Source organism: Suncus etruscus, chromosome 11, assembly GCF_024139225.1.
Source record: "Suncus etruscus isolate mSunEtr1 chromosome 11, mSunEtr1.pri.cur, whole genome shotgun sequence".
Lineage (NCBI taxonomy): Eukaryota > Metazoa > Chordata > Mammalia > Eulipotyphla > Soricidae > Suncus > Suncus etruscus.
This window is the reverse complement of record NC_064858.1, coordinates 95555704-95575599: the sequence shown is the minus strand read 5'-3', so window position 1 is coordinate 95575599 and position 19896 is coordinate 95555704. Positions and strand designations below refer to the sequence as shown.

Genomic DNA, 19896 nt, shown 5'->3' with positions numbered 1-19896 from the left:
AAATTGGGGCCGGAGAGATAGCACAGCAATAGGGCATTTGCCTTGCATACAGCCAATCCAAGACAGTGGTTCAAAATCCGGCATCCCATATGGTCTCCCAGGCCTGCCAGGAGTGATTTCTGAGTGCAGAGCCAGGAGTAACCCCCGAGCATCAGCGGGTGCGATCCAAAGACCAAAAAAAATTTTTTTAAATGAACACAAAATAAATTTTTCTTTCATGTCCAGTACTTTCAGTTCTCAAAGGGAAACATGATGAAACTTGTTGTCTTTGATCAAATGAATTTAAAATATTGACAATATAAATATTTTAAAAATGAAACTAGCTACACACATCCTTTTAAATTTAAGAGTTGGAAAGCAATGATGTTTGGACTGTGTGTCAAATGGGGGAAAAAAAAGGTTCTGAGCAAGTGACAGTAAGATTAAGTTTTTTGATTATTTGTGGGCTTGAAAAGTTGTCTGGGAGTTAAACTGTTTAGTCTCAAATTCTGAAGCTTAGAAGACACATGAGGTGATTCTTCCACCTGTACGAAAAACAAGAAAAGCAGAGTTAATTTGGTAAAAAAAAGAAAAAAAATGTAGTCAGTCTACTCTATACACTTCCATTCCTCAGGACATAACACATTTCTGCACTTTTGCTCCTATTGGCATGCCCAGCACTGGATCGAGGACGGCCAAGCAGCAGTGATGCTTTGCTGAAGGAGTATAAAAATCTGGGGCCGGGCGGTAGCGCTAAAGGTAAGGTGTCTGCCTTGCCAGCACTAGCCTAGGACGGACCTCGGTTCGATCCCCCGGTGTCCCATATGGTCCCCCAAGCCAGGAGCGACTTCTGAGCACATAGCCAGGAGTAACCCCTGAGCGTCAAATGGGTGTGGCCCAAAAACCAAAAAAAAAAAAAAAAATCTAAACTCTGGGCCCGGAGAGATAGCACAGCGATGTTTGCCTTGCAAGCAGCCTATCCAGGACCAAAGGTGGTTGGTTCGAATCCCGGTGTCCCATATGGTCCCCAGTGCCTGCCAGGAGCTATTTCTGAGCAGACAGCCAGGAGTAACGCCTGAACACTGCCGGGTGTGGCCCAAAAACCAAAAATCTAAACTCTGACATTATAGGCAGGACTCACTAGCTAATCGCACAGCCCCTACAAAATTAAAATGTGAGCCCCTTTGAAGATTAAGAACTTCAGGGTGACAGCAGTAGTCCTTTGTTCTTCTGGGACAAAAGCCCCTAGGACTCACTGCCATGTTGTTTGCCCAAAATGCCAGCCCAAGGTTAGATTAAAAAAAAAAAATTGCAATGCCCTTAAAGAATTACTAGCAGTGATTCCCAAGTATAAGCCAAAGGAACAGTATGGTTACAAGGAAGTTTCTGTGCCATAGGAACATTAGAAAAAAGAAATTCAGTCCTTACATATCTCAAAACAGAAAATGAATTGTGAAAATATGGTTTTGTGGCTTCTTTGCCCAGAGTCCAGTATCACTTCATATATGCATAGGTCTACACACTTGCCAGGGCATCTCCTGTGCCACTTCCCAGGCTTTTTCTCATTGGGAATTCTTAGCTCGATGTCACTGAATCTGTATTACGGCTCCCCAAGTCCTGGAGCTTTGAGTTCAAGTTTCCTCATCTCTTAAGCATTCCCGACAAAGTCCCATACTTTGGGGTCAAGCTTGTGAGCAGAATCATCCTCTCTAGTTAGAGAATGCTGCTTGTGCTGCTGCCAATATGTAGTGACAACAGCCAGTGCTGAGTTCAGACATCTCCGAGACTGGCCACAGACAAAAGTTTTACAACTGAAAAGTTGTAAAAAGCTCAGAACTGTAGACCATACCACTATGATCTTTTGTATCATCATATTAAATTGTTATTTCCCAAAGTGAATGACACCACTCAAAGGGGTGGGGTGGTGGTGAGTGCCCTGAAATAAGGGGTGAGAACTTTGAGAAAAACTTTTAGAAAAAGTTCTTTCTAAGGAATTGCCCCTATTTTCCTACCAAGTCAAAAGTCTTATTCATCCCAATATTTGTGTTGTTTGGTTTTTGGCCCATACTCAGTAATGCTGGGAGGGGAAACTATTCCTGACTCCTCCAAGCTCAGGAATTGCTCAGGAGTCACCCCTGGCAATGCCTGAGGGGACCCTAAGGTGCCAGGAATGAAATCTCTTACACATAAAACATGATCTCCAGTTCTTTGAGCCATCTCCCCATCCCAATATTTTGCAAGAGACAACATTCATTTCTAGGGGGAAAATGTTGAAAAGTAATGGAAATTCCATACAAAAGCCTGGATATGGTACAGAGGGAAGCTTTGTACTATCTCTTCTTTTGTCACTGTCCCCACAGAACCTATTTCTCAGCAGGTTTTCAGAGTCCTGGTTAATCAGATATGGACGAAACTTTGATGCCTCAGCCAAAATAATAATTCTCAGGTCCAACCTTCTTGCTATTTAAGTGACCATTTAGAGCCCTTAACTTTACCTTTCACTATTCTCCTTCCCATCTTATCTTTTTTTTTTTTTTTTTTTTTTTTTTTTGATTTTCGGTCACACCAGGCTGCGCTCAGGCATTACTCCTGGCTCTATGCTCAGAAATTGCTCCTGGCAGGCTCGGGGGAAGAATATGGGATGCCGGGATTCAAACCACCGTCCTTCTGCATGCAAGGCAAACGCCTTACTATCCATGCTATCTCTCCAGCCTCCCTTCTTATCATTTTGCCCAAGCAATTGATATTATTTTTTTTACTGGGAACCCCAATTCTTTCTAACTATAATTCACTGTACTCTGAAGTTACCTTCACAAATTTCAATTCATCGAGCTCTTTACAAGTTCCTAGAGTTCTCCATTGCCACATAAGTACAAGCAGGACCAGAGAGTAACCCCTGAGCATCACCGGGTGTGGCCTCAAAACCAAAATAAATAAATAAATGATAAGCCCTAGGAGACAGCTCAGTGGGCTACAGTATGGGCTCTGCATGAAGGAAGTGAGTCAGGAATCAGGAGGTGACTTGCCTCCATTCGGGGATGGTCCAGAAAAACCATAAATACTGAATAATCAATAGTGAGAGGCCAACCTATGCATAAAAGGGTGCAGTAAGGGAGACAGAGGAAGAAAGGCAGAGGATGGCACACTTTCTGGGAATGACCCCTTCCACCAGCCACTCCGGCTGCCTAGGAACCAGCCTCCTGCAAGGTGACAAAGATAAATCCAGCTTAAACCAGGGTCAACTAGACAAAGCAGAGTGGAAACTTGAGCAAGGTGAGAGAACTCTTAGTTTGGAGTCCCATAGCCCACTGTCCCACTAGTAACAACCCCCAGATATTTATAAGGACAGTGAAGTCAGCAATACTTAAAGAGAACTTGAGCTAGAAAGAGGGTCAGTCCTACCATCTGGATTTTGTGGGGACTTTCCCCATCGTTGGCACCCCCAGTTCTTTTGGACCCTCGAGAGTTTACTGGATCTTCATCTGAACCAGTTTCACTGGACAATAATTGTTTCCATTCTTCAGGAGAAAGGAACAGCTCATCATCAGCGACAGAGGAACCGGGGATATTGCTAGTCCCCAGGTCACAGGCTGTGAATGCAAAAGGCGAGGCTGAAGGCGGTGTGCTGGGGGGCTGTGAGGCTGGAGGCTGGGTGCTTCTGGGCTCCCCATAATGCCCTGTGCTCCTGGGCTCCCCATTGTCCTCTGAGTTCCTTGATAGAGAGGCCGGGCCTGTAGCAGCAGAGGCATTGGTGTCAGAGAGCTGGCTTTGCAGAAAGTATTTCAAACGAGTTTTCCTGGGGATGATATTCCTCGCGATGGCACTGCGGAGCTGAGACTCCTCAGCTATGACATAAACTCTTCGGCGACCCCGGGTCACTGCTGTGTAAACGTGCTGCCAGTGCTGGCGGCCTGCCCAGCCCACCACGTACACGACCGTGTGCTCCTCGGAACCCTACAGGAAAGCAATGGGTTGGGGAGATTTAATGCAGAGCAACAAACTCAGGGCTTCAGAAAGCTCCATAGAATAGCACGCAGATGGCTCCCCAAGGCCCCTACTGGCCAGTGCGCCCATCATCTCTGCATCCTCCATTTTTTTAACTTCTCAATTCTTTTTGCAATACTGAGGAACTGAACCCTTGTCCCATGAATGCACTCAGTTACTGAGCTACATCAACAGCCCTCTGCCCTAAGAAAAGATTTAAAATGATTGTACAGGCTTTCTTGTGTAAAAGTACTCGCCCTCTCACTTTTAAAGCAAGAGAGACGTTTGCAATACCTAATAGCTGAATATATACATATGCATATTTATATCAGGTCCATATAAAGTATTTTATATGCTGAGATCTATATACTTAAACATAATATCTATATCTTGTAAGTTTTTACATATACCAGGTATCTAGATACATCTTGATGTTTTTTGCAAGCATCAAAGATGTTTTTTTGATCTAACAAAAATTTTAAGACTGGATGTGTGTATATATGTAAAATTCACTCATTAAAAATACGTAAATATATAATTGATAACCAAAACATCACAATAAAAAGAAGGGGAAAGAGATTCAACCAAGATTATTTTGTTGTTGTTTTTTAGGCCATACCCGGTGATGCTCAGGGGTTACTCCTGGCTATGCGCTCAGAAATCACTCCTGGCTTGGGAGACCAGATGGGACCCTGGGAGATTGAACCAGGGTCCATCCTAGGTTAGGGTGTGCAAGGCAGACACCCTACTGCTACGCCACTATTTGGGTCCCCAACCAAGATTATTTTACCCTGCTTATTTCCAAATGAAGAACCTATATATGACTTTTCCCCTTACCTTTCTGCATTTTCCCAATTTAGAACTATTTATTTTTATCAAGACAATAAAACAAAGAGAATAACTAGCCAAGGATAGCAAACCAAGAATAAGTCAAGCAACTTTTCAGTGTCACCATGTAACTGAGAAAAAACAATTTCAAGTTTTGTGGCTTTTTGTAGTCTCTGTATTTTCAGTGCCAATATCTACTATGAAGTAGTTTGAAACACAATCTCCGCCAATGTTCCCACAATTCTCCTGTCAAAAGAGAACTCAGGCAGAGACAAAAGACAAGATGAGGCACACAGAAAATAGAGATGCCTAGTTAGAAAGCAAACCCCTACACAACAAAATGAAAAGCAGCTTGTTCACAGCAAGTACTTCTATATCCCCAGAGAGAGTTTAAGACAACTGCATAGATATTAAGTTTGATAAATAACACTGCCTTAATGTTGCTGTATCTTGAAAATTAACTTAAATGATATTCAAACATACAAATGCTGAATAGAAGCACCAATTTTCCCCTTTGGATTTGTATCATGTACTACCTAAACTTGTGAGCTCTTCCCCACTCCCACCACCAATGTTTCTTTAGTCACTGTGATTTATAATAATATCAATAACAGCTTCAGAAATTATAGGGTTCAGGGGCCTGAGAGATAACACAGCAGTAGGGCATTTGCCTTGCATGCAGCCAGATGGTGGTTCAAATTCTGGCATCCCATATGGTCCCCTCCTAACCTCTACCCCATTATATCTTTTTTTTTTTTTTTTTTTTTTTTTGGTTTTTGGGTTACCCCCAGCAGCGCTCAGGGGTTACTCCTGGCTCTACACTCAGAAATCACTTCTGGCAGGCTCAGGGGACCATATGGGATGCCAGGAATCAAACCACCATTTTTCTGTATGCAAGGCAAACGCCCTACCTCCATGCTATTTCCCTTGTCTTGCTACCCCATTATTTCTACCCCATTATTTCTTTGACATCTTTTTTCTGTAAACTCTTTCATACTGGCCTTCATGCTAATCTAATCACAAATAAGCCAGGAAGCTCCCACCTTAGAACCTTCACTTTGATTATTCTCTCTTCTTGTAATGTTCTTCCCTCAAATACTCACAGGTGAACTTCTCTACCTCCTTTAAGATATCCCTTTCTAGAGGCCAGAGAGATAGCATGGAGGTAAGGCATTTACCTTGCATGCAGAAGGACAGTGGTTCGAATCCCGGCATCGGCATCCCATATGGTCCCCTGAGCCTGCCAGGAGCAATTTCTGAGTGTAGAGCCAGGAGTGCCCTGAGTGCCGCCAGGTGTGACCCAAAAACAACAACAACAAAAAGATACCCCTTTCTCCATGAGGTCCAATCTGATCACCTATGTACAAGTACATTCCACCCTTTGCTTTTCTATCACATTTGCCACCTATTAATACAACATGTAGCTTATTTTTTTTAAAGTGCTCTATCTATTTTCTTCCTCACTATATGCACTCATCATCACAATATTGTATTTCTTTGTTTCAGAGGCTGACATAACCCAAGCACAAGTAACACAGACCCACTCAATATTTATTTGTTGACCTGAACTTGGAAGAAACAAACCTTGCCAATGTAAGATAACTATCAAGAATATTCCAAGAAGACATGCTGTTCAACCATAAAATCAGAGCCAGATTCAATAAAAGACACACTCTGATAACTACTCCATTCTCAAACCAGTAGGAATAAAGTCCACTTTACCCAGAAATACAACAGAAAGACTGAATTATAAATCTGAAAATAGAACAAAAAAATAATGAAATAGAAAATGGAGAAATTGATAAGAAATTTAGGGCATCAATTCTGGAGTGTCAGCATCCATAAAAATTCTAGAAAATCAAAACAAAAAACTGAGATAAAAAAATGTTTTGTTAAGTGTCTGCCAGAGGCAGATGGGTGATGAAGAGAAGGAAGAAAGGAGGGTAACTGGGAACATTGATGGTGGGAAATGAATACTGGTGTTGGAACAATATATGACTCAAAACTCAACTATCAACAAGCTTTTAACTCATTTATTGTGATTTTACACACACACACACACACACACACACACACACACACACACACCTTTTGTTAGAAAGGAGGGCCACGATGGTCCATGTTAGGAAGCTGTCCAAAAGAAGGCCTTGCGGAGTACAGGAAATGAAATTAATACAGAGAAGAAATTACTATGGCAGTGATAGTTGGGAATGGTTGTTCCGGACAAGAACTGTGATATGCATGATACCCCTTCAATAAGAGTATTGCAAATCACAGTGTTAAAAGGAGAATGGGGTAAGTGGGATATTTGACATAGAGGCAGAATAGGAAGAAGGGGCAAGAGGGATACGTGTACTGGTGAAGGGATGGGTATTGAAACATTGTATGACTGAAACTCAACCATGAACATCTTTGTATCTGTGTTATCTCACTGTGATTCAATTAAAAACACATATACACACAAATATTTTGAAAAAATTACTGGGGAGCCTCACAGAGTTGTGCTGGAAGGCAATGGGTGGAATATAATGCTGAGGATGGAACTCCAGGACTCATACTGAGAAGACAGGTGCTCTATCACTTGAGTTACATTTTCAGCCCCAAGAAGTCTTAATAAAATAATTTTAAAAACATTTTCCCAGTGGCTGGAGCTGTGGTGCAAGCAGTAGGGCACCTGCCTTGCATGCGCTAACTTAGGACAAGCAGTTCGATCCCCTGGCATCCCATATGGTCCCCCAAGTCAGGAACGATTTCTGAGTGCGTAGCCAGGAGAAACCCCTGAACATCACCGGGTGTGGCCCAAAAACAAAACAAAACAAAAACTCCCCAGAATTGATGGATTTGAATTTTAAGACTCCAGAGTTCCTTGGGCTGGAGCAATAATACAGTGGGTAGGCACTTGCACATGGCTCATCAGGGTTCCATCCCTAGCAGCCCATGTGGTCCCCCAAGCACTGAGGTGTAATCTCTTGAGTGTAGAGCAAGAAGTAAGTCCTAAGCATCACTAGGAGTGGCCCAGAAATAAAATAAACAAACAAACAAACAAAAAGCCATAACAGGGGCCGGAGAGATAGCATAGAGGTAAGGTGTTTGTCTTGCAAACAGAAGGACGGTGGTTCGAATCTCGACATCCCATATGGTCCCCCGAGCCTGCCAGGAGCAATTTCTGACCGTAGAGCCAGGAGTAACCCCTGAGCGCTGCTGTGTGTGACCCATAAACCAAAAAAAAAAAAAAAAAAAAAAAGCCAGAACAAACTAAATGCCATATGGAGTCTAGAATTTGATCTTGGAAACAACAAAAAGAAAACTGACTGAAAATATTGCTGAAAGCTGAAGTATGAAGCAGACTATATGCATCAATAATAGTCTTAGCAAGTTAAGATATCAGCAAGGGGACTTCTGCTGAGAATTATGTTATAGGTGATTGTCCTTCCACTGTAACTTTACCTTGTTCTCTTCCTTTGCATCTTTTGTTCTCATAATTCAAAATAAAAATTAATAATAGTCTTAGCAAATAGTCTTAACAAATATGTCACAGTTACATAAGATGTTAAAATCAGGAACGAATAGGGGACTAGGAATGAGGTAGCCTCTAAACTTTTTTCCCAGCTCTGTAATTCTAAAATTATTTCCAAATAAAAAGAAGTTATGATGCTGGAGAGATAGTAAAAAGTGTTAAAGAGCTTGGCTTGCACATGTCTGATCCTGGTTTAATCCTTGAATCATATATGGGTTCCCCACACACCCTAGTGACCCCTAAATACAATTCCAGGAGTAAGCCCTAAATACTAGCAAGTGAGTCTTCATAAAAAAGAAGTTGTGGTGCCAGAGCAATAACACAGCAATAAGGTGTTTGCCTTGCACATGGCTGATCCAGGACAGACCTTGGTTCAATCCCCGGCTTGGTCCACTAAGCCAGGAACAATTTCTGAGCACATAGCCAGGAAGAACCCTTGAGCATCACCGGATGTGGCCCAAAAAACAAAAAACAAAACAAACAAAAAAAAAGTTTGTTTCTTCCCCACAGAAGAGGGGACAAAACTCATTCAACTCTATCATTTAAACATACATGCATTTAAACACCCCCAATAAATTTATTAAACCAAAAAAAAAAAATCAAGTAACAAAAATAACATAAATTATATACAATTGGTAACCCTGCATCTACAGGAATACATAGGCTCAAGTCAGAAGTAACTTAAATTTTTTGTTTCTGTTTTTATATTTAGTTCTGGGAACTGTGCCCAGCAGTACCCAGGGAATAGAAAGATATGCAGTAGCAGAGATAGGATTTAAACCCTTATATTTGTAAAGCTTGTGTGTCCACTTTGAGGCACATCCCCTGACCCAGATGTCATTTCAAGGGTGGAGAGAGCCAGACAAGAATAAAGGAAATATGGTACTTGCTTCATCAAACATAGATTTAAGAGATTAGTGGGAAATCAAAATAAATAAGTTGAAATAATATTGTAATGTTATTCCTAGAAGTAAACATTTAGGCCAAAAAATGATCCATGGTGAGAAAAATATCAATTTTGGTTTGTTTTCATTTTAGAGTTGCCAGGGGGTACTCAGGGATTATCCTTGGCTCAATTCTCAATGTTCATTCCCAGTAATACTAAAGGGAATATAGGGCTCCCATGTGCGTAGCATTTGTGCAGTCCTTTGAACCATCTTTCCAGTGCCCAAATATCAAAATTGAAGTAATCATAGGATTGTGAGGAAAGCCATGTCCAGCTACATCAGAGACTGAAGCAAGAGGAAAACTCTGCCATGAATCCTGTCCCTTCTGTCCCTGTGGGAGGGGAAGACATTAGCTTTCATCTGATTGTCTTAGATCCTGAAAATAAAGAAAGCATTGAAGCAAAGAGAACAAAAGGTTAATATCTGCATATTATCTTCTGTATTTCTGTACATTTTGCTTTCTACTTTAAAACAAGTAAAAAAGGGGCCGGGCGGTGGCGCTAAAGGTAAGGTGCCTGCCTTGCCTGCGCTAGCCTTGGACGGACCACGGTTCGATCCCCCGGTGTCCCATATGGTCCCCCAAGCCAGGAGCAACTTCTGAGCACATAGCCAGGAGTAACCCCTGAGCATTACCGGGTGTGGCCCAAAAACCAAAAAAAAAAAAAAAACAAGTAAAAAGGACTTCAGAGATGGTTCAAAAGGTGTGAACATATGGATTACTTACAACTCACATTGGATCCAAGAACTATATGATCATCTGAGCTACATGATCCTAAGTAGCACCAGAACACTAGGTATAGCAACAAAGCCAAAATAAAAAGAAAGAAAAACAACCATAATGGTAACAACAACAAAATAAAAATAATTTCTCTAAAGGCCGCTCTTACCTGGAAAGTGTGAATAGTTCTTGCCCATGCGTGTTTTATTTGACAATGATGCATTAACTTATCAAAATCCACAGTAACTTCCAAGCCAGCCATGTTATTAATAGTCAAATATCGTTTCCTCCCAAAAGTTACATCAGTTACATCCTAGTTTCAAAACAAAGAAACGATACTCTATTTTTGGGTTAAAGGAAAAATGCAAGAACTTTGTACGTAACATTGTGTATGTTAAGTTGCTAGCAATTTCAAAAAGTTTAAGATAAACAAGGGCCAGAGAGATAGCTCAATGGGCAACATGCATGCTTTGCATGCAAGAAGCTTCAGTTCAATCCCTGGCACTACCCAGCACTCGGAGAGCCTTGAACACAGAGCTAGGAATAACCCCTGAATACTACCAGGTGTGGCCCAACTTCTCCATCCCAATATAAAATAAAATCTACGGATGAGCACAAACTTAAATATAATATTTTTTCAAATATTTTAGTGAGGGCCCGAAGAGATAGCACAGCGGCGTTTGCCTTGCAAGCAGCCGATCCAGGACCAAAGGTGGTTGGTTGGAATCCCGGTGTCCCATATGGTCCCCCGTGCCTGCCAGGAGCGATTTCTGAGCAGACAGCCAGGAGTAACCCCTGAGCACCGCCGAGTGTGGCCCAAAAAAAAAAAAAAAAAAAAAAAGGGGCCGGGTAGGTGGCGCTGGAGGTAAGGTGTCTGCCTTGCAAGCGCTAGCCAAGGAAGGACCGCGGTTCGATCCCCCGGCGTCCCATATGGTCCCTCTAAGCCAGGGGCGATTTCTGAGCACATAGCCAGGAGTAACCCCTGAGCGTCAAACGGGTGTGGCCCAAAAACCAAAAAAAAAAAAAAAATTTTAGTGAACGCAGATGAAAGTTTCTGATTCATGAAGCCAATCCTTAGCATCTGAGTTGCATGTATCTTATACTAACTGCATAATCAAAATATACTAATTACAGTTTCTTCTTACAGCTGTTAAAGATGATTATAGTTTGAGAGGGTAGCTACATGAAGAAAATCAATTCAAAGTAAAAATTTACATAGTTTCTGTATTTAAATAGTAATCACAAGAAATAATATTTTGCTGAATATATTATGTCAATTGGTCTTGTTTCTTTTTGGGGAGAGAGTCTGTGAAATCATTAGGAGGGGCACATCTGGCACATCAGGGCTTACTCCTGACTCTCTGTTCAAAGATCACACTTAGCAGGGATACTATGAGTGATGCTAGAGACTGAACTGGTTGGTTGTGTGCGAAGCAAGTACCTTATCTGTTGTAGTATGTTTCCAGCACCAGTATGTCTCGTTTCTTGTTACTCATGTACTAACAATATTACCATTAAATTTCAGAAATTACTTAATTTCCTAAAGCAGTCCAGAAAACATGAGGAGAACAAAAAGTGTCCCAGCTCATTTTATGAGGTTAACATTCTGACACTAAGTAAGGTCTGGAGTGGGTAGGGTGTTTGCCTTTCATGCGGTTGACCCAGGACAGATCTCAGTTTGATCCCAAGCCATCCCAGATGGTCCCCCAAGCCTGGAGCGATTTCTGAGCACATAGCCAGGAGTAACTCCTGAGCATCACCGGGTGTGGCCCAAGAGAAAAAAAAAATAAAAGAAACATTCTGACACTGAAATAAGACATTATGAGGAAACTATAAACTGGTAACTTATAAACATAGTTACAAAAACCATTAACAAAAATTATGGTAAAAATATGCTATAATTGATATGAATACACTCTGAATCCATTTTAGAATGATAAAAAAGCAACTAAAAACATTCCTAATAGGTAAAAAGGCATCGTTTTTCTGCTATCACTTACTTTCGTTATAAAAAATATTTCTCCATTGCAGAGTCGAATACCACTTTCAAAGTTAAGCTTATGTTTAGCAAAACCAGAAGGAAGATCATGAAAGTCTTTACCACTGGGCTCTAGTTCATTATTTTGCTGAGAGCTGGAAGTCTCCCTAGGGAGGACGTCTGAGAGATATGCATTCTTGGTACAACAAATTTTATCACCAACTCCAAATACAAATCTATTCCGATGGTCTCTAGGTTAGAAAAGGATAATACATCATGAAAGTCTGGAAACCTTCCACTCCATTTTAAGGATTAATTCTCATAGTATACAAACCAATTCTCAAAATAATTTCTACACTTTCTATTGCACTTTTCACAGTCCAACAGTCAACAAGCATGGACTTCTACAGAGCAGCCTGACTGCCAACACTCCGCAGTGTCCCAAACTCCTGCCAAATGCTTCAAGTCAGAAATCTTGGCATCAGTGTTAATAACTCTCTTTTCCTCTCTAGATTCTACCCAAAATCTTTATGGATTCTACCTTTCAGATTTGTCTTTTTTCCCATCCAATTTCTCCTATGACTGGTGTATTATAGTGGTTACTCATATTTCTTTGATAGCAATTAAGATTCCGTATCAGAATAAAAGCAGCAATTAAATGAACACTGGATATTAAATGAAACACTAGTGCTGTATTAGTTACTTTAGGTAAATTTTAACATTTCATCCTGATGACAATTCTATAAGGGTTAATCTACAGAATCCTCCTTTAAACCTATGGAAAGAGGATATTCACTGCCCAAGATCATAGTCCTGGATCTCAGAATGGTTAGCCCCAATCTTCATGTTTTACACTTAATTTTATTAGATTTTGTATCTTCCCTTATCATACAAAGAGTTAATTCCTCCTGTAACTTATACATCCTTAATTTCTCTGTACTCAGTAAGCTGTGGGTGTGGATAAAGGCCTATAAAGTGAGTTCAATTTCCCTCTAAGTAAACATTTCTATGCTACTATTTTTCTAATTCATGTTCACCAAGTTGGCTCTCTGCAGACAGCCTGTTGTTAAATTTCTGGGCACACTAGCATGATTAAAAATATTCTCCTAGTCACCTATTCATCATGGACAAGCTAGAGTTTGCCAGCCTAGACACCTAAAAGAAAAACTTGACCCATATTTTTCTTAACACTCTACCAAAAAAAAGTCATTTCTAAGGATATATAGTAAATGTAATTGAAGAGATAATTGGATTTTCACAAATGAGAAAAAGAATCTTAATATACGGCTACAAATGATAAACGTTGAACAAACAAAAGGACAGTGACACAAGGAAGGATGTCCTCAATGCTCCCATTCCTTAAAGCGCTCACTTGATGAGGTGGCCCGTGTAGTGTTTGCAACAGCAGGCGTTAATCACGTCACAGTCTTGTCTGAAAGAAATGAGGGTAACAGTCAATTTAATGGAATCTGTGTGTATTGGTTTCTGTTATCAACAATTATGAAATGTAGCATATGAAAAAGTTTCCATAAGATGATTCTTGGAATTGTATATAAAAGTGTTTCCTTAGGATTGTTCTGTGACTTTTGCCCCACCTAACCCTTCCAGGTGGGGTGCTGTGGAGTTGGCAATAAATAGCTTGAGGCACAGGAGTGAGGGGTCCTTCTGTGAAAAAGCTGCTGGCTGCAGAAGGATTCTCTGGCTCTCCTTGCCCGATCTTTTAAACCCTATCGTTCTTGTCTGTGTGGATTATTATTTGCTGCGGATAAATATTACCAAGGTCTTCCCCCGAAAGGGGACAAGGGGATGGGAAGTAATTTCTCATTCTGGGGACTGTTCTTGGATTCACAAATACCCAGCAAAGTTAACAGCGAAGAAACCTTGCAATGAAACATAGCCAAAACTATAACCAAAAGAAATATTTTGTAATTTTTTTTAATAAAAGGACTACTGATTCAATACGTCCAACTGCTTAGTCTGTGTACTATGGTGAAATTCAGGACTTATTTTTTTTGTAAAGAGCAAAGTATAGACTCTACTACTAGACTCTATCTCCAGTCTCGTAAATTTTAATCTTAATATCAACCCTTGATAAATTCAAATGTCCTATGAGTTTCCAAATAAACTATTTGGTAAAAATGAGCCCTGTTTAGAAACTGCCCTCTGCCAAGCTTGACAAATATCTCAAATTAAAGAGTTCGCAGTGACAAGAATGTCCCATTTAGAAAATATCTATATTAATAAATTATAAGAACGAAAAGCTACAATAAAAAAACTGGTTTGTTATACACGTTTTACCTTCTAAATGCAATAAATTGTGACGTTTCTGCGTTTTGTAGATCATTTTCTTTGAGTAATGTTGTTACTGCAGAATATAAATCTGATCATTCAAGAAGGGAAAAAGCACAGAAGATAACCGAATTACAATTTTTTAAGGAAAAAAACACAGATTTCCTACTCAGACATCTGGGAAAACAACTAACCAAAAGGAGTGCAAGTTCAACTGGTAACCAATCTCATTTGCTATATCATCGAGGGTAAGTGAGAACTAAGAGAAGGTTCCAGAAATTCCATCAACAAAGAGGTTAATCACTACTCTGGGTAGCATCTTATCTATAATATAATTACTCATATTCACTGATAGTCTGTAAGTGCTGAATTTAAAACATGAGCAAAAAACAGAAAACAAAATGTATGACAGAATCATGTAGGAGAATTAGTCTTAAACTATCGTTTAAGAATCTATATACTTTGCATATTAATTTAATCTTCCCCATACTCATAAGAACCTTCTATTATAATATCTGGACTCATATAAGTTATAAAACATGGAGATACTTCTGTAATTGCCAAAAAAGTAATTGCCACTTTCCCAAACATCACTGTTTCACCCTATTTCAATCGTATCTTTTCTAATCCCAGGTCTCCTAGACCTCTCCTCCTCATGATTAAGCACTCAAAGGCTAGAGAGAATACAGGGGTTCAAGCACTTGCCTTGGATGCAGCCAGCCCCCATTTGATCCCTAGCACCACACTTACTCCCCTGAACACCACCAGGTGCACCCCTGAGCAATCTCTTTTTAGAGAGCTAGGAGCAATCTCTTTAGTAATAGACTGACATAGCCTTTCCCCTCTCCCCCGAAAATGTTAATTCAGGGGCAATAAAGGTCTTCATTTCAGGAGTGACCACAAGCATACCCTCCCAGATACAAAATAAAGACATCCTTTGGGGCCAGAGAGATAGCACAGTGGTAGGGCGTTTGCCTTGCATGCAGCCAATCTAGGATAGATGATGATTCAAATTCCAGCATTCCATATAGACCCCCCCATGCCTGCCAGGAGCGATTTCTGAGCACAGAGCCAGGAGTAACTAACCCCTGAGCACCACTGGGTGTGACCAAAAACAATAACAACAAAAAATTCCTTGATATGGGCCTGGAGAGATAGCACAGCGGCGTTTGCCTTGCAAGCAGCCGATCCAGGACCAAAGGTGGTTGGTTCGAATCCCAGTGTCCCATAGGGTCCCCCGTGCCTGCCAGGAACTATTTCTGAGCAGACAGCCAGGAGTAACCCCTGAGCACCACCAGGTGTGGCTCAAAAACAAAACAAAAAAAATTCCTTGATTTATGATGGAAATAGTCATAATAATTTGAAAATATCAAGATGCTAAAACTCTACCAAATACAATATTTGAGAGTATCGATTGTGTAGTCTAGCAATCATGTGACTTCTGGCATCATGAGAGTGTCACACCATATTATCACTAGCCAGGGAAATGATCAAAATTCAAAAATGGCTAGATAGATCCTCTGAAAGCATTTCAGTTTCACACCGCCACAGAGTGAAAATGATCCTGAAATACGCATATGTAAGTCATAAACCTAATGCAGCTTGACTATCACCACCTAGATATAAAAAGAAGCTGGGGCTCTTGCAAGTATAGCAATTTCCTAAATGGAGTAGGGCAGGGGTCTCAAACTCAATTTACCTGGGGGCTGCAGGAGGCAAAGTTGGGGTGAGGCAGGGCCGCATAGGGATTTCACAAAAAAAAAAAAAAAAAGTCCTCAAACGTCATTATTAACAGTTTTAATTATTTCTTCTGAACATGAATAGAACATTGAGTAAAGATCATGACAGTTCTTCTGAACATGGCATCTTCTGCCTATTTCTTGCTGACAGAGACCTGACAGCGCTTCTTCTCACAAATCTGAAGCACATTTGGCTTTAGAGAGGAAGCAGTTGAGACCCTCAGTATGGCTTGAAGATGATCATCATTAAGTCTAGATATATACTTTGACTTATTGTAGTTCAATGTGGAGAATAACTTTTCACACAAATATGTGCTCCCAAAAAGGCACATGGTGTGCTTGAACATTCAGGAAAGCTCAGGGAAGCTGGGGGGCAATTCTCTCAAAAATTGCCCATGCATGTCTGCTTTTCCACTAATCTCCCTGAACTTGGCTTTGAGATCAGAGTTGCATTGCAGGTCAATGAGCTCCATTTGAAGCACAGGAGGGGCATCTTGCACATAAAAAGAAAAGGGATCCACAAAAATTTGGAAAGTGGCTCTGTGCTTTTTGAAGTCTGCAAATCTGTGATTAAATTCCTTCTCTAGCTTAAAAATAGCATCAGCATTTTTGTCACCACTAAGTGGTATGCCTGCATCCACAAGTTCCTTGCATGCTGGGAAATGGCAAAGGTTTGTCTGAGAGAGCTGGGATTTCCATAATACAAGTTTTGTGGAGAATGCTCTCACATTGTCATAGGCAGCACTGATAAGCTGTCCCGGGCCTTGTAACATCTTGTTTAGTACATTCAGCTTATGTGTGATGTCAACAAGAAAAGCTAAGTCCATGAGCCATTTGTGATCACTCAACTCAGAAACAGCATTCCCATCCTTCTCCATGAAGGCTTTCACTTCTTCTCTCAACTCAAAAAATCTTTTCAGGACATTTCCCCTGCTGAGCCAACATACCTCGGTGAAATAGAGCACATCTCCATATTCTGACTCCATTTCCTCTAAAAAAAAGCACGGAACCTCCTGTGCTTTAAGCCCCTGGATCTGGTTTGGTTGATGCATTTCACAACAACAGACATCACATTGTCACATGGCAGGCATTTACTGCAAAGGGCCTGCTGATGGATAATGAAGTGAAGAGCAATGGCCTTCTCCACACCCTCCTCTTCAAGTTTTTTTTGAACAAGTGCCACCAGTCCATTTTTCCTCCCTGTCATCAATGGTGCTCCATTGGTTATTATTCCAACAAACCTCTTCCATGGCAAACCAACATTCTCAATGGCATCACACAGATGCCAAAATATCTCATTAGCGGTGGTCTGGCCATGCATTGGAATTATTGTGAGTAGCTCCTGTGTCAATTCAAAATTGCAATCAACACCATGGACATAAATTGTGAGCTGTGCAGTCTGTTATATCTGTGCCCTCGTCAAGAGCAACTGAGTATGCATCAAAACATTTGGCTTTCTCACACAGTTGATGATAAATGTCACTTGACATGTCAGAAATGCACTCTGGGGGCCGGGCGGTGGCGCTAAAGGTAAGGTGCCTGCCTTGCCTGCGCTAGCCTTGGACGGACCGCGGTTCGATTCCCCGGTGTCCCATATGGTCCCCCAAGCCAGGAGCAACCTTTGAGCACATAGCCAGGAGTAACCCCTGAGCGTTACCGGGTGTGGCCCAAAAATCAAAAAAAAAAAAAAAAAAAAGAAATGCACTCTGCCACAGTGTTGGCAGAAAGGCTAATTTTGCTAAACTGACCTTTCTTTCCTGGACAGATAATACTTGAAGCCTGTAACATGCATTTTCTTTTTTTAAAAAAGTCTCCTTCTGTGAATGGTTTCCCTGCCTTAGCAATCATCTCACTAACCATGTAACTAGCTTCGACTGATACAACATTCTCTTTGGTTGCTTTCTTGAAGAAATCTTGTTGCCTCATTAGACATGCTTTAAGACTGGCAACCTGCTTGGCTCTCTCATTTCCTTGATATTTTGCACATTCCTCAGCGTGTTTAGTTGAATAATGGCCTTTCAAGTTGTAGTCCTTGTGCACTGCAACTTTCTCTGAGCAAATAAGACATGTGGGGATAACCCTGTGCTCAACAAAGAAATACTGGGTCTCCCACTTTTCCTGAAATTGTCTGTGCTTGTCATCAATCTTTCTCTTCACTGCAGGCTTTGATGAAGTCATGATGAAGGTATGACAAAATCTAATTCTGTAATAAACTTCTCTCCGTTCTCTCCCTTAGGCCTCCGATAATGCAAGGGACAGCGGGCAGGAGCAGCGGAAACGACGTCTGCCCTAGGCGCAAAGTATTCACGATTATTCACTTACCGAATATTCGCAATAAAAAATCGCATTAGTAAGAAAAAAGAATCGCAAAAAAATTGCATTAAACATTTGCATACCCCAAACAGAACTGCTCGGGGTATGCGAATGTTTAATGTGATTTTTTTCTTACTAATGAGATTTTTATTGCGATTATTCGGTAAGCAAATAATCACGAAAACTGCGATATTTTAAGGCTGGCCGCAGGCCACAAAATGTTGTATGGAGGGCCGCAAACGGCCCAAGGGCCGCGAGTTTGAGACCCCTGGAATAGGGTGACTCAGTTTCCTCTTTAGAACTCAGGTCCCCAACACTGATGTCACCACGTCTTTAACCTGTTTTTCCTTGTGACACCAAGAAGCAGTTTTCTCTAACCTCTCTTAGCAACATTACAGAACATGATTTGGTAAAATTCCAGGCTTTTGGATATTTTCTCATAGTAGACAAATGACAGGAAAAAAAGTCCTGATATAGGAAAATGAAATTACTCTGCTGACTCCTTAGTTTTTTCAGATGAATGGAAGATCATCACTAAATAATGGCCATGACTCAGCTCATCACCAGCCAAATCCTTTGTCCTAGTACAGGAATCTCCAAAGGACAATTTTTATGAAAAACTGTTTTCTGATATAGGTATAGGATAGTGCTGTTCTTGCACCTTGATTTTTTTCACTTTAGCTGTATCTCACAGATCAATACATATACTGTAGTTTATCGATTCTAGGATACACACATTCCTTATGTTTTAACAATGCAATTCCAACAACAAAAGCTGTTTTTGGTCTCTGTACTCTGCAATAATGAGTGCAATTTCTCAAGGTAATCAAGTTCTAGTGAAAAAGTATTACATACCTCTCTCCCCCTAAGGAGTATTAATTCAAATCTCTTAAAGAAGAGACTAATTTTCCAGAGGAAATTTTTAATTAAGATAAAAATAAAAGAACAGCAGTTAAACTCTGCTGCCATTTCACAACAGGTAACATTTTTTTAAAAATATACAATCTCATTAATATAAAGAATGGGAGCCACATATAAAATACACTATGCTTTATGTAATATCTAAATGGAGTGGCCAAGAGTACAAGTTTCTTTTTTTTTTTTTTTTTAGTTTTTGGGCCACACCCAGGTGTTCAAGAGTTACTCCTGGCTGTCTGCTCAGAAATAGCTCCTGGCAGGCACGGGGGACCCTATGGGACACTGGGATTCGAACCAACCACCTTTGGTCCTGGATTGGCTGCTTGCAAGGCAAACGCCGCTGTGCTATTTCTCTGGGCCCGAGTACAAGTTTCTTTTTTTTTTTTTTTTTTTTTTTTGGTTTTTGGGCCACACCCATTTGACGCTCAGGGGTTACTCCTGGCTATGAGCTCAGAAATCGCCCCTGGCTTGGGGGAACCATATGGGACGCCAGGGGATCGAACCGAGGTCTGTCCTACGCTAGCGCTTGCAAGGCAGACACCTTACCTCCAGCGCCACCTTCCCGGCCCCCCGACTACAAGTTTCTTAACCATTCAAGATTCATATTCTCCCCTGTAATAGCACTGTCAAATATCCTGTAAGTTGTGAGGAAAGTTGTAAGCTATTAACTATTCCAACATATATAA

The 19896-nt window shown here is 40.8% G+C and overlaps 1 protein-coding gene across 1 annotated transcript in view; it reads right to left on the bottom strand.

Annotated features, from left to right (window-relative positions):
* Positions 1 to 392: 392 nt before the first annotated feature.
* HELB (DNA helicase B) overlaps positions 393 to 19896 on the bottom strand; it is a 41454-nt gene continuing 21950 nt past the window's right edge. Inside the window, exons 8-13 of the mRNA XM_049782790.1 lie at positions 14250 to 14331; positions 13324 to 13383; positions 11974 to 12202; positions 10143 to 10286; positions 3382 to 3933; positions 393 to 524 (exon numbers count right to left, since the gene is read on the bottom strand). Of these exons, the coding sequence (XP_049638747.1) occupies positions 423 to 524; positions 3382 to 3933; positions 10143 to 10286; positions 11974 to 12202; positions 13324 to 13383; positions 14250 to 14331 (1169 nt within the window). The 3' untranslated portion in view covers positions 393 to 422. The remainder of the gene's footprint in view (positions 525 to 3381; positions 3934 to 10142; positions 10287 to 11973; positions 12203 to 13323; positions 13384 to 14249; positions 14332 to 19896) is intronic.